This window comes from Perissodus microlepis, chromosome 1 (genome assembly GCF_051167445.1).
Source record: "Perissodus microlepis isolate ML-2025 ecotype Zambia chromosome 1, ASM5116744v1, whole genome shotgun sequence".
Classification (NCBI taxonomy): Eukaryota; Metazoa; Chordata; class Actinopteri; order Cichliformes; family Cichlidae; genus Perissodus; species Perissodus microlepis.
Window position 1 is genome coordinate 18,032,121 of NC_140461.1, and position 14,731 is coordinate 18,046,851.

At 40.9% G+C, this 14,731-nt stretch overlaps 1 protein-coding gene across 3 annotated transcripts; it reads right to left on the reverse strand.

Moving 5' to 3' along the window:
* Positions 1-365: 365 nt before the first annotated feature.
* Positions 366-14,446, reverse strand: tradd (tnfrsf1a-associated via death domain). 3 transcript variants are annotated; one of them, XM_084932925.1, is made up of 5 exons: positions 14,352-14,446; positions 8,154-8,317; positions 7,772-8,052; positions 6,611-6,758; positions 371-3,654 (listed from the first exon to the last, which is right to left on the reverse strand). In XM_084932925.1, exons 2-5 carry the CDS (start codon positions 8,302-8,304, stop codon positions 3,356-3,358), a joined length of 879 nt encoding a protein of 292 aa, XP_084789051.1. In that variant the 5' UTR covers positions 8,305-8,317; positions 14,352-14,446; the 3' UTR covers positions 371-3,355. The 3 variants fall into 3 exon arrangements, with proteins under 3 accessions (XP_084789033.1, XP_084789051.1, XP_084789042.1); XM_084932916.1 differs by having other exon boundaries at positions 8,154-8,314; positions 14,352-14,438; XM_084932907.1 differs by lacking the exon at positions 14,352-14,446 and having other exon boundaries at positions 366-3,654; positions 8,154-14,325.
* Positions 14,447-14,731: the final 285 nt, after the last annotated feature.

The following is a 14,731-nucleotide window of genomic DNA, read 5'->3' on the forward strand; positions in this document are numbered from 1 at the left end:
AGCCGTTTAAATGGCAAACGTCGCCCCCGTGTCTCGTGGCATCAGTGGAAATCGTGCAGCGGTGGGAACGTTAAAACGCCCCAACGCGGTCACCGTCTATTCCCTGGGACAAGCATGACGTGCGATTATGTCAACAGCATAAATAGGCCTGACCTTGTGATCCCGGCGAGCGAGTTTACTGTGTAAAAGTACTACTGTGATTTTTAAATAACGTTGTTTTAGGAGTTAAATACAAATTCCGTGTATCCTATGCACAGGTATGCTATATAACGTCTGCCGTTGGGTAACTGTAACGGTGTAAAGCAGCACAATCGCAGTCACTCATACAACCACTATCATAAACAACTGTTTACGAATGCAAATATAACACTTTAATTTTTTTAAATATTACATTTAAGATCTTAAGCTCATTAAAAGCTGCATGAGGAAAAATGTGAAGAACAAAAATTCCCAAATGAATGTGGTGAAAGGTACAAAAAAACCCTCTCCGAAACAGGGAAGTGGTCAAAAGTTTACATCCACTCATCATAGGTACAAATGTCACTGTAATATGGGGCTTTTAATTATTGTTTTTGTAACTGTTCTTTTTCTAGGGTGGAGTAATTGTACAGGATACATCTTTAATGACTTTAAAGGACTAATTTGGCGAATATACACCCCAATAATTGCTTTAATGTCCCTTAGCAAGTTGCACCTCAACCAAATGCTTTTAGTAGCCAACAACAAACTTTTGGCATAATTCTGTCTGTATACTAAGCCATTATCCTTAGCAGAATTGGTTGAGTTCATTTGAATTAATATGGTGTCCTGGTATGGGCCTGAGTTTTCAGCATAATCCACAAATTTTAAGTAGGGTTGAGGTCAAGGCTTTGGAAAAACTATTCCAGAAATTTAATGCTAGCCTGCTTTATCAATTGTGTCCAAGTTTCAACTGTGTAGCTGCTGTCCTTGAGGTGAAGTTGAACAATTTGGAGGTAATCGCCTTTTTCATTATTCCATTTATTTTGTGAAATGTACCAGTACCAGTGGCAGCAAAACAGCCCCAAAACACGATGCTGCCATCACCATGCTGACAGATGGAACAGTGTTCTACAGTGAAAGCCTCACCTCCTCCAAACATACCTCTTGTGATCAGAGCAGGGACTTTTTTTTCTTGGTCAGCACCCTTTCAGTCTGTGACAATGTAAAACTGGCTTCACTGTGGACAGAGACCCTGTTGTTACAGAAGTTTTCAGTTCATGGCAGGCATGAGTCCTTGTGGCTCCCAGGTTGTTCCTGAACATCCTAAACAATTTCCTCTCATCTGAAGGTGACAGGTTGAGTCTTCTGTCAGATTTTGGTAAAGTGAGGACATATCAGAATAACTTGTACTTATGTACAATAGTTTCAACTGATGATCTTGCAATCTGCAGTTGTTTAAAACCAGCTCCAAGAGACCTTCCTAACTTGTGTGAATCTACAAGTCTCCTTCTTAGATCTTCATTGAGTTCCTAGGTCTTTCCTTGGAGTACTGGTCAGTCCAATGAGTGCTGTTAAACAAATCCTTTTGCCAGCAAAGAAAAACTACCAGTTGTAGTTAATCATAATCACTAAGGGGAATGAACGGTGGTGTTGTCAGTTTTTAAGACATTGTAGAACCTTTAGCACCACCTATTTAAAGTTTTAAGTCAGTGTTTGTACATATTTGAATCTGTATGATTGTGATTCATTCTCAGCACCAAATTCTTGTTTAGTAAGTTATTAAAGATGTATTCTATACAATCATTCCACCCTGGAAAAAGAACAGTTCAAAGCAATAATTAAAAGCTCCAAATTGAGGTTGAAGACATCCACACCTGGACAACTGATTGCTCCAGACCAGCAAACTGCTTCCCACGAAAGCAGAAGGGATGTAGCTACTTCTTTTTTCACAGAACAACTTTCTTTTTGCATGTGCCTGTTTATAGGTTTGGGACAAACATACACAGCCATTCAGATGAAGTCTCTTTTAGGTAAGTCTTTGCTGATTTCGACAACACACAACCAAACCACATCCTGCACATATCCCATCGGCTTAGCTCCACAAAATAAAGAACATGTGTATCCAAACTGGCTGACCTGTTGTCGCACCTGCTGACCCCAACCCACAAAACATTATGTGGATTAATTTTATTCTCCATCATTATGATCTAAATGTGTTCTTGAATTCATCTTTTAACCTCCATCAGGCCTAAAAGTCATATCATTTAAATCACTTGACGGTATTAACAATATCAGTGTCAGCTTAAATCAACATATGCCACATCGTGTCAGTGCGGGAGTAAACGTCTCTGTACTCCATAAACCCACAAAATTCCCATAAATATTACTGAGGACACAGCCTAGCTATCACCAGCAGTTGGAGCGGCAGGGACGTGTGTGTTTAACTTAGGACACTATGCATGTCTATTTGAAGGGTCTGTATCACATTAGTGTGTGTGTGGGTGTGTGATAAACACGTCTAATCCACACATCACATCTGGATGGATGGTCAAGTTACAAAAAAAAAAAAAAAAAAAGTGGGGGAGGGGCTCTTTTACAGTGGACCCTGAATGAAACCAGCACAGGAGCTCAACCTGTAGAAGCTCCATCCATCTTTGACAGCCAAGCTGAGATAAAACACACACACACCTACCTCAGATCCGCCCTGAAGCGCCCACATCATGACTCAAGCAGTGACACACACACACACACAGACGTTCAGCATCAGCAGTTCAATCATGTGCACGTGTGTGAGTGACAGCCAGCGCTGGTGGAGAGGGAGGGCGGATTAACACTAAATTATACCTGAGGGACTTTTGACAAAATGGTGTTTTCAGGTTTAATTACACTAATGCATCAAACAGAAACATGAAGCTTGGTTTTTTTGTCTTTTTTTTGTTGTTGTGCCTCAATCATTTAATTTGAATGCACCCATTTTGTAGGAGAAAAAAAACAGTCTCGCACTCATTAGAAAGAAGACCCAACAGGTTCCATCTGTAAATTGACTTTAAAAGGAGAAACATGATGACAACGGTTTAAACAGTGCATTAAACTCATGACAGCATTTTTTAAAAAAAGTGATGACAGATCATTCAACTAAATGAAAACAATTATCAATAATACTAATAATTGAAAAGCAAAGATGTGAATCATTCAATATACGCACACACTCCCACACACACTCCTACACGCACGCACACACGGGGGATGATTTGAAGGATGGGATGCTGTCGATGACAGACGTGAAGAACAAACACACTGTGTGTATAACATAAGCAGGGAGGACAAAGTCGCTGCTCCTTGCACAGAGAGGACTCCGCCCCCCCTTCTCTGTTTTCACAGCTCAGACTCAGAGTTACTCTCGCGGCTGCAGGTCCAGAATATTTTCAGCCAGGCTCGTGAGTTTGCAGTCCTCCAGTGCTTTGACCAGTCGGCTCAGCTTGGCCGCCCTCCCCTCCGCCTGGATGAAGCGGCTGAGAAGCTGATAGGCTTGCTCATACAGCCCTTCTCTCTCGTACTCGTAGGCCAGGTTGTCTATGGCCGGGCCCTTCAGAGCGCGGCAGTTCTTCCCCAAGGCCCTCCCTACGTGCTTCCACTGACGGCCCACTCCGTTAGAAAAGCTCTGCACATCTGCCGCTGTCAGCATTCGGTCCTCTGACGGGGCCACAGGATAAAGATGAAGGGAAAGCATTAATGTAAACCGCAATCAAGTACGATTACATAAACAGTGTTTTACAAACAGATGTAAACAGCAAGCTCTCACAGAAGAACTTAGGGCAGGGGTGTCGAAACTCCTATTAGTTCACGGGTGACAGTGAGCCGAACTCCAAAACCATTACATAATAATGTATATATTAAAAAAACAAACAAAAAAAAAACACACACACTCCTCAAATGTTTCCATCTCTGAGGTATAAAAACCTGAGCGAGAGTCAAGATTTCAATAATAGCTGGAACCATAAAGCTAAATGAAAGACACCCATCATCCCACTCCACTAAAAAAAAAACAAAAAAAAAACACAGCCAGACAACAGAAATGAGCACTTTCTTTAAAAAAACACTGCTCATTTAATAAGAAATGTATTTATACACCAGATGACAAAAATAATCTATGCGTCTCTCCATGTTTCCACATAAACAGAGTCCATCAATCCATCTTTTTAACTGCTTATCCAATTCACGGCTGCAGAGGCAATGGAGCCAATCCCAGCTGTCACAGGGTGGAGGTGAGGTGCCCCCTGGACAGGCCACTTGTCTCTCAACTATTCCCAATCTCATTCACACCAATGGGCAATTTAGAATCACCAATAAACCTAATGTGCATTTTTTTTGAATGGTGGTGGGAAGCCTGTGGATTTAGAAAGTCACTAAACCCTCACAACTTTTCAAAATCAACAAATACATTTTCACTTCCCAAACTTTTCCACGTAGCAATCCCAGCATCACTACGTGAAGAATCACATTTCAATTTATCGAAAAATTTGAGTTTTAAAAGAATTTACTGAGAGTCTTTAGCAGGCTGCTTCAATCACACATTTGACTCTTTTGATGTAGTGTTTCTTTTCAGCTGATAACTCCAAATGCTTTTCTAAAAATGTCCAGGTGAGAGCACCTTGGGAGGGAGCTCTAAGCAAATAATAGTACCTGACTCTAGTACAGCAAACTAAATAGTCATATAATCAAAACTACAGTATTTCATATTAATACTGTAGTTTTCCAGGAGTAAGTGCACACCTGAATCCTCAGACCAGCAGTGTTACCTTCTCCGCTGATGTCCAGTCATCCCCCACTATGAGTGTATGACTATGAGAAAAGCTAAAGGCTGCAGCTTTCAACCCAAACTTAAACACCAATAGGACTTGTGTACATGATGCATTATTAATTCCTTGCTTCTCATTTAGTGTTGATGTCAGTTTGGCTGCTGTTTTATATAAAGGGCCACACATAAGGGACACTCAGCACCTCTGGAAACTCCTTTAAACATCTGTAAAATTAACCACATTTATTTTCAAGCTTCAGATTTTTTCGAAACATGTAAACCATGTTTCTAACTAGGTAAGTGAAATTTAGCCATGTTGGTCCACTTTTAAATGCAGGAGCAAAGAGTCAACAAGAATGGCTCATCCAGTTGTGAGGCTAGAAGAGAGGCAGAGCATCTGCCAGTCATGTATCATGACACTGCTGGTGGTACACCCAGCAAACGTTTAAAACCCCTGAACTTGTATGACCTCCCTGTGGACATTTAATAAATCCCTTTTCTACATACATAGAGCTCCGATTGCATACAGCTGGGAAAAAAGCTCAAGTGGATGCACACCCACACTGTTTAATTTTAATGTACACCGACAGGACTTTCATACTTTAATACTGCACTGTCCTTTTGCCAGCTGTAGCTGCAGATTCTGCATATTCATTCGTTTCATGTGCTTTAAGATTATAAAACAGCTTTAATGAGTAATTTTCAGCCAGATGGGGACAGTGATACCACCTGTAAACACGCATTTTACCTGACACAACTACAACTATTCCATGTGGGCAAGTTGCTCTTTAGACATTCAACAGTTACACAGCAACACTAGCAAACATCTGGAGACTAAAATTCATTCATTTTCCTAACCGCTTCTATAATTCAGGGAGACGTGAGGCTGGAGCCTATCCCAGCTGTCATAGGGGGATAGGCTACCTCTCCAGGCTATCTGGAGAGCTGGACCGGTGGATTTGAACCCAGGACTTATCACTGTGAGGCAACAGGGCTACCCAGCTGACCAATGTCCTAACAAGTCTAAAGTTCATCTTAACTTAGCTTAAGCTTTATGTCTTCACTACCTCCTGAAATGCATATCGCACTTAGCACCTTTAAGTTCACTGGTTTGGTTTTCTGGCTCACTGCTTCAGCAAGCAGCTGGTCTCAAGCAGCAAACACTACTTGCTAAGCACCAAACAACAAACAGGCAAAGTCAGCGAATAGCCTGTGATCACAGAGCTGTGTAATCTGATTGTTCGTATGGAAAAAACTGATCAGAGCAGCTTTAAAGTTGTGCACTTGCATGATTAAAAGTACTGAAAAACCAGGTGCAATTAATAAAGACCAGTCAGTTCATTAACAAAAATCCCTGCTGTTGTACTTTCACAATTTCCTTTTTCCCCATCAAGACCACCAACATCAATTTACAAACCCCAGGAGAGCTTTAATGTGTCACTGGGTGTTTAATTTCAGTTGTTTGGCAGCCACCAAATCTCCTGCATTTTTATTAATTCAAATTTTAGTTGACCCAATATGAAATCAGTCCACATATGAAAACCAAATACATTATCTGCAGGCATTAATCTCTTCCCACTGACTGGCTGGATTAGGGAGTCAGCTGAAACAGTATTGAATTCATGTGCTGTCGAGAAAAAAAAAAGTCAATCAACAAAGTTCTGTCAGCTTCTTGAATTTAAAAAAAAATTGTTTTTGCAGACACATGAGGAGAACGAGGAGATGGCAGTAAACCCACCATTTGTAAATGAACGACCATCCTCGATAGTTAAATTACAGAGAATATCTAAATAATGTACTGTGGACAGCACACCACACACATGACTAGTAACAAGGACCGTCTCGACTCACCAAACACTCTGTTCTGAAACTTGAAGCAGTTGCTGGGAACAGGAGACTCTTCCTGCATGATGGTGACGGACTGTGAGGCAGGACCGCGGGCCTGACTCTGCAGCTGCTGCTCGAGCTCATCGATCTCCTCATCGCGCAGGCGCTCCGGCTAAAAGGCACAAAATGGCAGAAATCACTCAGAATAAAAATAAATGAGAACGTCAAAGTGGGCACACTCTCCGAAGGCCATAGTGACTACAATAAAGGGCCATGGCTTAAATTTGGCAGAAACAGGAGATTATTTGTTTCAAAATGCTAAATTTTGTGGTTACATTTTCAGTGGATCCAAAATGCTGCAAAGCAAGTACTCACAGGAACTAGAAAGAGAGAGGATATTTCCCATATTGGCTTCTCTTCTTTGGCTCTCTGGTAGAATCAAATTTAAAATCCTGCTCCTCACATACAAGGTCTTGAATAATCAGCCCCCATGTTAATGACCTCATAGTACCGCATTAGAACACTCTGCTCTCAGACAGCGGGCTTACTTGCGATTCCCAGAGTATTTAAAAGTAGAATGGGAGGCAGAGCCTTCAGCCTCCCATTTTGGATTCAGGAGACAGAAACCCTCTCTACTTTTAAGATTAGGGTTAGAACTTTCCTTTTTGGTAAAGCAAATAGCTAGGGTTGGATCAGGCGATCCCTGAATGCCCTCTTAGTTATGTTGCAATAGGTTTAGACTGCTGGGGGCTTCCTGTGATGCAGTGTTCCTCATTCTGGTCTCTTTTCACTCACTGTATGTTTTGACACCTCTCTGCATTTAATCATTAGTTATTATTAAATCTCTGGCTCTCTTCCACAGTGTGTCTTTTGTTTTGTCTCCTTCTCCTCAAACTCAACTGCTCCCAACAGTTGGCTGTGTGGAACTCTAACGAGTGATCAGGCTGAACTGTCACTGAGAGAGTGTGGCTGTTAGCTTTCAGGAACAGGTATGATTATGACAAACCTGCTTGTGTGAATCTTTGTGAAAAGGTTTCACATTGCAGCTAAATTACCTTGCAAGAAAAACTCCCATTAGAAATCGGCCAGTGTCAGGCACGATGAGGTGAAATGAGATCTACTTTTAAAATCTTTTTGCCTCTTTAAAATCACTGGAGAACGGTTTAACAGGAACATCAACCTTACCTGTGACAGGTGGATGTGCTGTAGGCAAAGATCCAGCTTGTCCAGACACCGATCCAGAGTATGAGTGCCTGCCTTGAGCTGGGTTTCCACAGTTAACTCCTGGGACAGAGCGAGCAGCCGGCAGGCGTGCTGGCAGAGATACTGCCTCACCGCTCCAGAGCTGTAGCTCTCCAGGAACTGATGACATGCTGCCACATTCACAAACTTCACCTCCACTCCCAGGAAGGGATCCGCGTCATGGACCTTTAGGATCTCAAATGTACCCAGGCCTCCAGCAGAGTCTTAACAGTGGAAGACTATGATTAATCAAGGTAAATCCTACAAGAGGTTTTTTCTATTTTAATGAGCATGCAGTATGAGAAATGCCTGACCGAGGGCTCACCTGTAAGTGTCAGCTTGATGACTTTGAAAATGATGAACTTTCCCTGTGGGTCTTTGTAGAGAGAGAGCAGGTTCACACCGGGACACAGCGACTGCAGAAACATGACTGCGCATCCCGTCCATTGACCTCCATCCACAGTCTTGTCTGCCATTCTCTGAACACTACTTGAGACAATTAATGCAGAAATGTACACTTTCATATATTGTATATTCATCAAATATAAAGTGAAATATTTCAAGCTTTGTTTTTGCTTTAACTTCATTGATTTTAATGTATGGCTCATGAAATCAAGTATCTGAGATTAGTAGAATATTTGCTGAGATCAATGGGAATAAAAAGGATTTACAAAGGAAACATCCGCATGTTTATACACTTGATACTTGGTTTGAGCTCCTTTGCCACTAATTACTGCATAAGTGCAGTAATGTGGCATGAAACCGATCAGCTTGTAGCACTGCTGAGGTGTTACTGAAGCACAGGTTGCTTTGATTGTGGCCTTCAGCTTGTCTGTGTTTTGGTTTTGGGTATTTCTCATCTACTTTGTAGATTTCTTGCGGTGGGAGTTAGGGTCAAGTGAGTTGGCTGGTAAATGCAGCAGGGTGAAAACATGGCCAGCAAACCATTTGGTGGCAGTTTTATCGCTGTGGACAGGTCCTAAGTGGTGCTGGGAAAGGAAATTGACATCACTATAAAGGTTGTTAGCAGATGGATTGATAAAGTGCTCTAAAGTCTCCTGGTAGACGACTGTGTTGACCACCAGCAGCAGCAGATGAAATGGCACCCTAAATTGTCACAGACTGTGGAAACTTCACAATGAACACGTTGGATTCTCCACTCTTTCTCACATATCCAGGACCTTGATTTCCAAATCAAATGCAAGTTTTACTTTCGGCTGAAGACGTCTGTATGTGGTGGCTCTTGATGCACTGACACCAGGCTCTGTCCATTCCTTGTGAAATTCTCTCAAGTTCTTCAATCCACTTTTTTCCCCTCTACAATCCTCTCAAGTCTTCTGTCATTGTGGTGCAAATTTTACAATACTCTTCATTCTTCCAGTGAACTTTCTATTTATATGCTTCAATACAGCAATGACTCTCTATGGCTTATCCTCCGTGAGGAGGGTGTTGATGATCGACTGGACAACTGTCAACTCAGCATTTTTCCTAATGATTGTGCTTGACCACGTGGTTAACAGAGTGTATATATACTGTGAAATCCAAATTAAATATTCTACAATATTCCACTACATGAGCTATAAACCATAATCAACTGAATTTAATCAAAACCAAGTCTTGAAATAATTTGCTTTGTGTAATGAATACAGAATACATGGAAGTTTACTTTTTTAAATTCAATTACATGAATGATATTCAATTTCTTGCACTAGAATAACAAATAAGACAGTGAGCCCTACTCTATCACCTGTTTGTAGGTTTTCTTGTTTGTTAAATTTGAGGATTTTCTCCTTTTCTCTTATTTCTCTTGTCTTAAATGTAATGTTTCTGGGTTTTGTTGTGTCATTTAAAGATTTAACTACATTTTTGGATATAGATTTTTTTTTAACTGGTTCAAGGTAAGAGGCAAGGTGAACCCTGGATCGATCCATCACAGGGCTAACATTTGGAGACGGACATCCACACTTACTCACAGATAATTAAAAAAAATACTGACAGCAGCAGCTCAGCCTCCTAGCAGATGCACCTATTTAAATTTCAAGCTTTCAATTTCAAAACTGACCTCTAACTTTGAGATCACGGTCAATGAGATTCAAACTCACCAGAGATTTTTAATAGATACACCAGCTGTATCAGACCATTGCTTCATTCTCGGGTTATCACATTATCGCCCAACAAACTTGGGTGTCCACGTCCCCCACCCACTCGCTCAGCAGGATAATGAAAATACCCCATCAGCCTTTTACGACTAAGGGGTAAAAACAACTATTACTCAAACACGCATGTCTTTGGACTGTGTGGTGAAACCGGAGCATGCAGAGGAAACCCATGAAGATGTAGGGAATATGAAACTCCACAGAAAGGCCCCAGCACAGCAGGAGGTTTGAACCCAGTGTAAATCACTGTTCCTCCACCATCAGCAGGTAATAAAAACATGTGGTGAGAGACGTACGTCATCTCAAATTCAGGCTCTAAATTTTTGATCAGTGGTCATTAATTCTACGTCTCATTTTATCTGAGGCAGGAGTTTCAGTTTCTAATCGTGTTCACTCAGAGTGATGGGATAATAAACCGTATCACCTCTGCTGACTTAACTGCCCCGACCCACGGCAGCCAAAATACATCCACCATGTTTCTGGCCTCACTCCACCTTTTTTACCCCAGCTCCCTTCTGAAACCCTCATTACATAAAAACATGTTTAATCTCATCCCTCCCCTCCCCCACTCCAGCCCCTGACTCCTGTGCCCTGGATGAACCGCTGAAACCTGCTGGTGCTGTCTCTATGCATCCTGACTTGGAGCGCTCTGCAGGGAAAGAGGAACCTCTGAGCTGGATTAGGTGCACGTCCTCGCATTTTACTGAATCACAATATGCTTGGCGGCTAGGTGTACAGGAAACGACTTAGGCAGTATGTAATTATTTGCTATCCTATCAACTGGTACACTGGAAGTATACTGTGAGATTAGTTTAGCAGCTGGATGAGGATTAAGTGATCATCGGGAGCTTAAAATATATAATTCATCCTTTGCTGCCAAAAGCCAACCTCTAGTATTCCCTGGAGAGCTTGTTTGGTGTTTGGGTAACAAAAAAAAAAAAAAAATTGATTCAGAAGCATGAATCAAACGAATTCAAAAACGGCTCATTTTGTCCAGTCCAAAAAAATATGAACAATAAATTCAGATGACATAAAAGGGTAAAAATGGAAAGTCCTCACATTTGAAAAGCATAAGCAGAAAACATTTCGTAATTCCCCCTAAGTTTGCAAATGATCATTTTCAATTATAAATGTAGCTTTTTAACATCTACTCGCTTCAATCCATACATAAATATAAGAATAACTGACACTGAGGGCTAATAATTTGTTTAATCATCCCTATAAATGATCATATCCTTATGATCACACAGCATTAAGTTACACTTCTAGCGTTTTTAATAAAGCTCTCTGTTGGAAAACAAAACATGCCAACTACATGGTGACGCCATGCCATATATCATTTATCTGATGTCAAGTCTGGCAAGAGATTTAAAATGACCACAAATTCTTCTTCTTTTTTTTTGGTCTAAAAGAACCTTGAAAAATGTGATCACATGGTCTGCAGGTAACTCTGTTGCATGTGTCTGCCACACCTGTGTGGGAGTCATGCAAGAAAAAGGTCTTTATTGTCAGGAAAAGACCATCCCTACATGGTTATGTCAGCCTGCGGGGAGCATCTGTGACTTAAGTGGTCAACAACCAGTAGTTAAATCCTTGGCATGTCCATTCTGCATGCTGTGGTGTTCTTCGGCAACATATTAAACCCCAAATCACCTCCCATGATAATAATCCTCAGCACACCGACAAATCCACAAAGGAAGACCTCAGAGGCAGGAAAGGGAGGGTTATCGTTCCTGTGAAGGTAACACTTGTTACATGCAGGAAAACCCTTGAACATCTTTCAACTGATGGACATGAAGGAAGAGGGGTCAAAAATTTGCAACCCAATGTGAAACACCAGTGGAAAAAAATCATTATTCCTGTGAAGGTGGACAACACAAGCTTCTGTGGCTGAGGGCGTAATTACTTTTTCACACAAATGAATGATATGGTGAAGCATGCGACCTTTATCTGTAGTCACTGTATCAAAGATCAGAGGTTTGCTCGTCAAAAAGAAAAGCCCAGTTTTCAGAGGATGTACTAGGTGCTATTTACACAACTGAATATTGATGGAAAACAGCTACAGATAGAAATATTGATTCCTCATATCCGAAAGATCCTTTCCTTTAAGTAGTTTTAACAGTAGCAGTGTGATCTGACCATCCAGAGATATAAAAATGAACTGACTCTGTCAAAATTCAGAGGTTTCACCTTGTGAGAAGTGGGTGGCAAAATCAGAGCCTTCGTGGTCATTCATCATCCGAAGCTTCAGCATTCTGTGATTAAATCAAGTGGGTTTTTCCGAGGTTACAGTGTTTTTAAGTTTCAAGTTCAGTTTGACTTGTTTCTTCAGTGAACTGCTGGTTAGAGAGGACAAATTTTCCTCAGCAGAAGTTTGGAAAACCTGAGGCCTTACATGTTGGGAAGGCTCCTCTTTACAGTCAGTATGAATAAGAGGAGCACGTTTTGCATGCAGACGCGTAAGAAGTGACTTGTGTTTTTGATCACCTTAACTTGGCAGGTCTTCCAAAACCATTTCAGTTAACCATAAACTTTGTTTGCAGTCTATTTTTGCTCAGGCAAGTTTATAAACAGTTTGTAAACTGTAAGTAATGAATTAAGGGGCAAGAAAAAACATTTAACTCCTCTGGAATATCTGAGGTTTCTGAATTGATTCCCAGCAAAATATTATATGGAAAAAAGCACACTATGACTAATAACACACCAAACACAATCTGAAATTCCTCCTCTTCATCATGAATGCCTCTAAAAACTGCTACAGGAAGCATCTGACGGAGGTCGCGGCTGCTGAAGGCGGCTGTTTCAGTTACTAATTTCAAGAGTTCATTTGTTATTTTCCACCTTCACTGTTTGTTATCTAGCTGTTCATAAAGGACACGAAAATGTTTTCAGTTTATTCAGATTTTGTTTTTATCTTATTTTGACTTAGAAGATCAGATCACATTATTTCCAGTGTCTTTAAAACAGTTATCAATTTATTTTTCAATTTAGCCTTAGATTCGTTTTAATTTTGGGCTGCCATGGTATCAGAAAACCCTCTTCAGCATGGCTCTTGTGTTTCAAGTTAGAACATTCTAATTAGGGAGACACATCCAACGCAATGTGTGAGGGGTTCATCTCTGAAAACGACATTTAGCACATCTGAACTAACTTAAACTTACATTAACAACAGGAGGCTAGTTGTGAATAAGTTATTTATCCCCCTGTACATCAAATATGACTAGCACTCCCACTATAAGTAGAGTATGGATGACCTGGGTAAACATGTGGAATGAAGCTGACTTAAAATAATGGTTCCTACACCAGCAGCCTGAGCCATGGATCCATGCTTTTATGTCAAATTCTGACCCTACCATCTGAATGTTGCAGCAGAAAACAAGACTCATCAGAGCAGGCAATGTTTTTTTTCCCCCCGATCTTCTATTGTTCAGGTTTGTTGAGCCGCTGTGAACTGTAGCCTCGGTCTCCTGATTGTAGCTAGGGTGGCACTCGCTGTTCCCTCTGCTGCTGGTATGGTCTTGTGCAGCTGCAGCCTATTTGCTTCCAAGTTGGATGTGCTATGTTTTCATAGATGCTCTCCTGCATACCTTTGTTGTAATTAGTGGTTATTTCAGTTGCTGTTAATTTCCCATGAGCTCAGAGCAGTCTCCCCATTCGCCTCTAGCATCAACAAGGCCATGTGATTGGCTGATTAGATATTTGTGTTAAGAACAGGTGTATCCAATAAAGTCGCAGTTAAGTGTATAATAAATACGTACATCACGATTACAGCTTTAGCTTTGATTTCAAAAGTCAGGCAAGCCAGAAAAAGTTCGAGATCCACTGAATTATAAGCAAAAACATTAACAAATGTTGCTATCTGAGGATATTTTATTACATTTCTATGTTTCCTATCTTAAAGTAACAACAAAACCTTCGATTACAGCTTATAAACTCATCATAAATTAAGCCTTACAGAAACAACAGAAAACACACCCAGAGTTTACTCAAATTATAGACTATGTAACTTTAATGTCAAAGCTATAACTGTTGTCCAACTTAAAACTAGGGGACGTGGTTGCTATGCGACCCGTACGTACATGTGAGCTAGCTGATTACCTTCATAACAGTTTGAAAGCTGCATTGGTTTGAGTCAGAACACCGCAAAGATAGCTATTCCGTTTTAAAATGTCAGTGCCTTATACTGAAAGGGATGGAGGTTACTGTGAGAAATGTCACGCAGAATAGATAGAGCTACCGTAAAGCTACGAGCAGCCACGCCGCTGAAGCGGCCCAAAGCCTCGGGAAGCCCACACACCTAGTTTCTGCCTAGGAGGTCCTTTGATTCACCGTGAAGTAACACTTTGACAAGCTCGGCTCAAACTTACCTTAAAACTTTGTTAAAGTGTTTGGTAACGCTTCCTTCTGTGGAATCACACGGACAGTATGAGCTTCCTGGCTTCCCATTGGGTGAGCAGCAATCAAGCTGCGTTCTGATTGGTGGAAATCAACGAGGAAAATCGTGACGGGAAGGAAGTGTTTTTTTTGTGTGTGTGAGGGTTTTTTTTTTGTTTTTTTTGTTTTTCATTTTAACGTAAACGTTCATATGTAGTTCAACGAATCCCGTTACGAACAATTACATCTAGCATTTAATCATAAATATAAACCTGAACCAAAACACTCAAACACTGAAACACTTTACTGGGTCTTTGACGAGTCTAATTTCTCACTGTGTTCGCTGGGTTTGTGTGTGTTAACAGATTTAAAC

What these genes read in the sequence shown, in the direction of transcription:
- tradd (XM_084932907.1), bottom strand. Translation starts at nt 8,436, where the DNA reads ATGAGCCATACATTAAAATCAATGAAGTTAAAGCAAAAACAAAGCTTG. An exon ending in CATCAAGCTGACACTTACAG is followed by an intron (nt 8,053 to 8,153) that starts GTGAGCCCTCGG and finishes TCCACTGTTAAG; the next exon opens with ACTCTGCTGGAGGCCTGGGT. An exon ending in GTTTCAGAACAGAGTGTTTG is followed by an intron (nt 3,655 to 6,610) that starts GTGAGTCGAGAC and finishes TGGCCCCGTCAG; the next exon opens with AGGACCGAATGCTGACAGCG.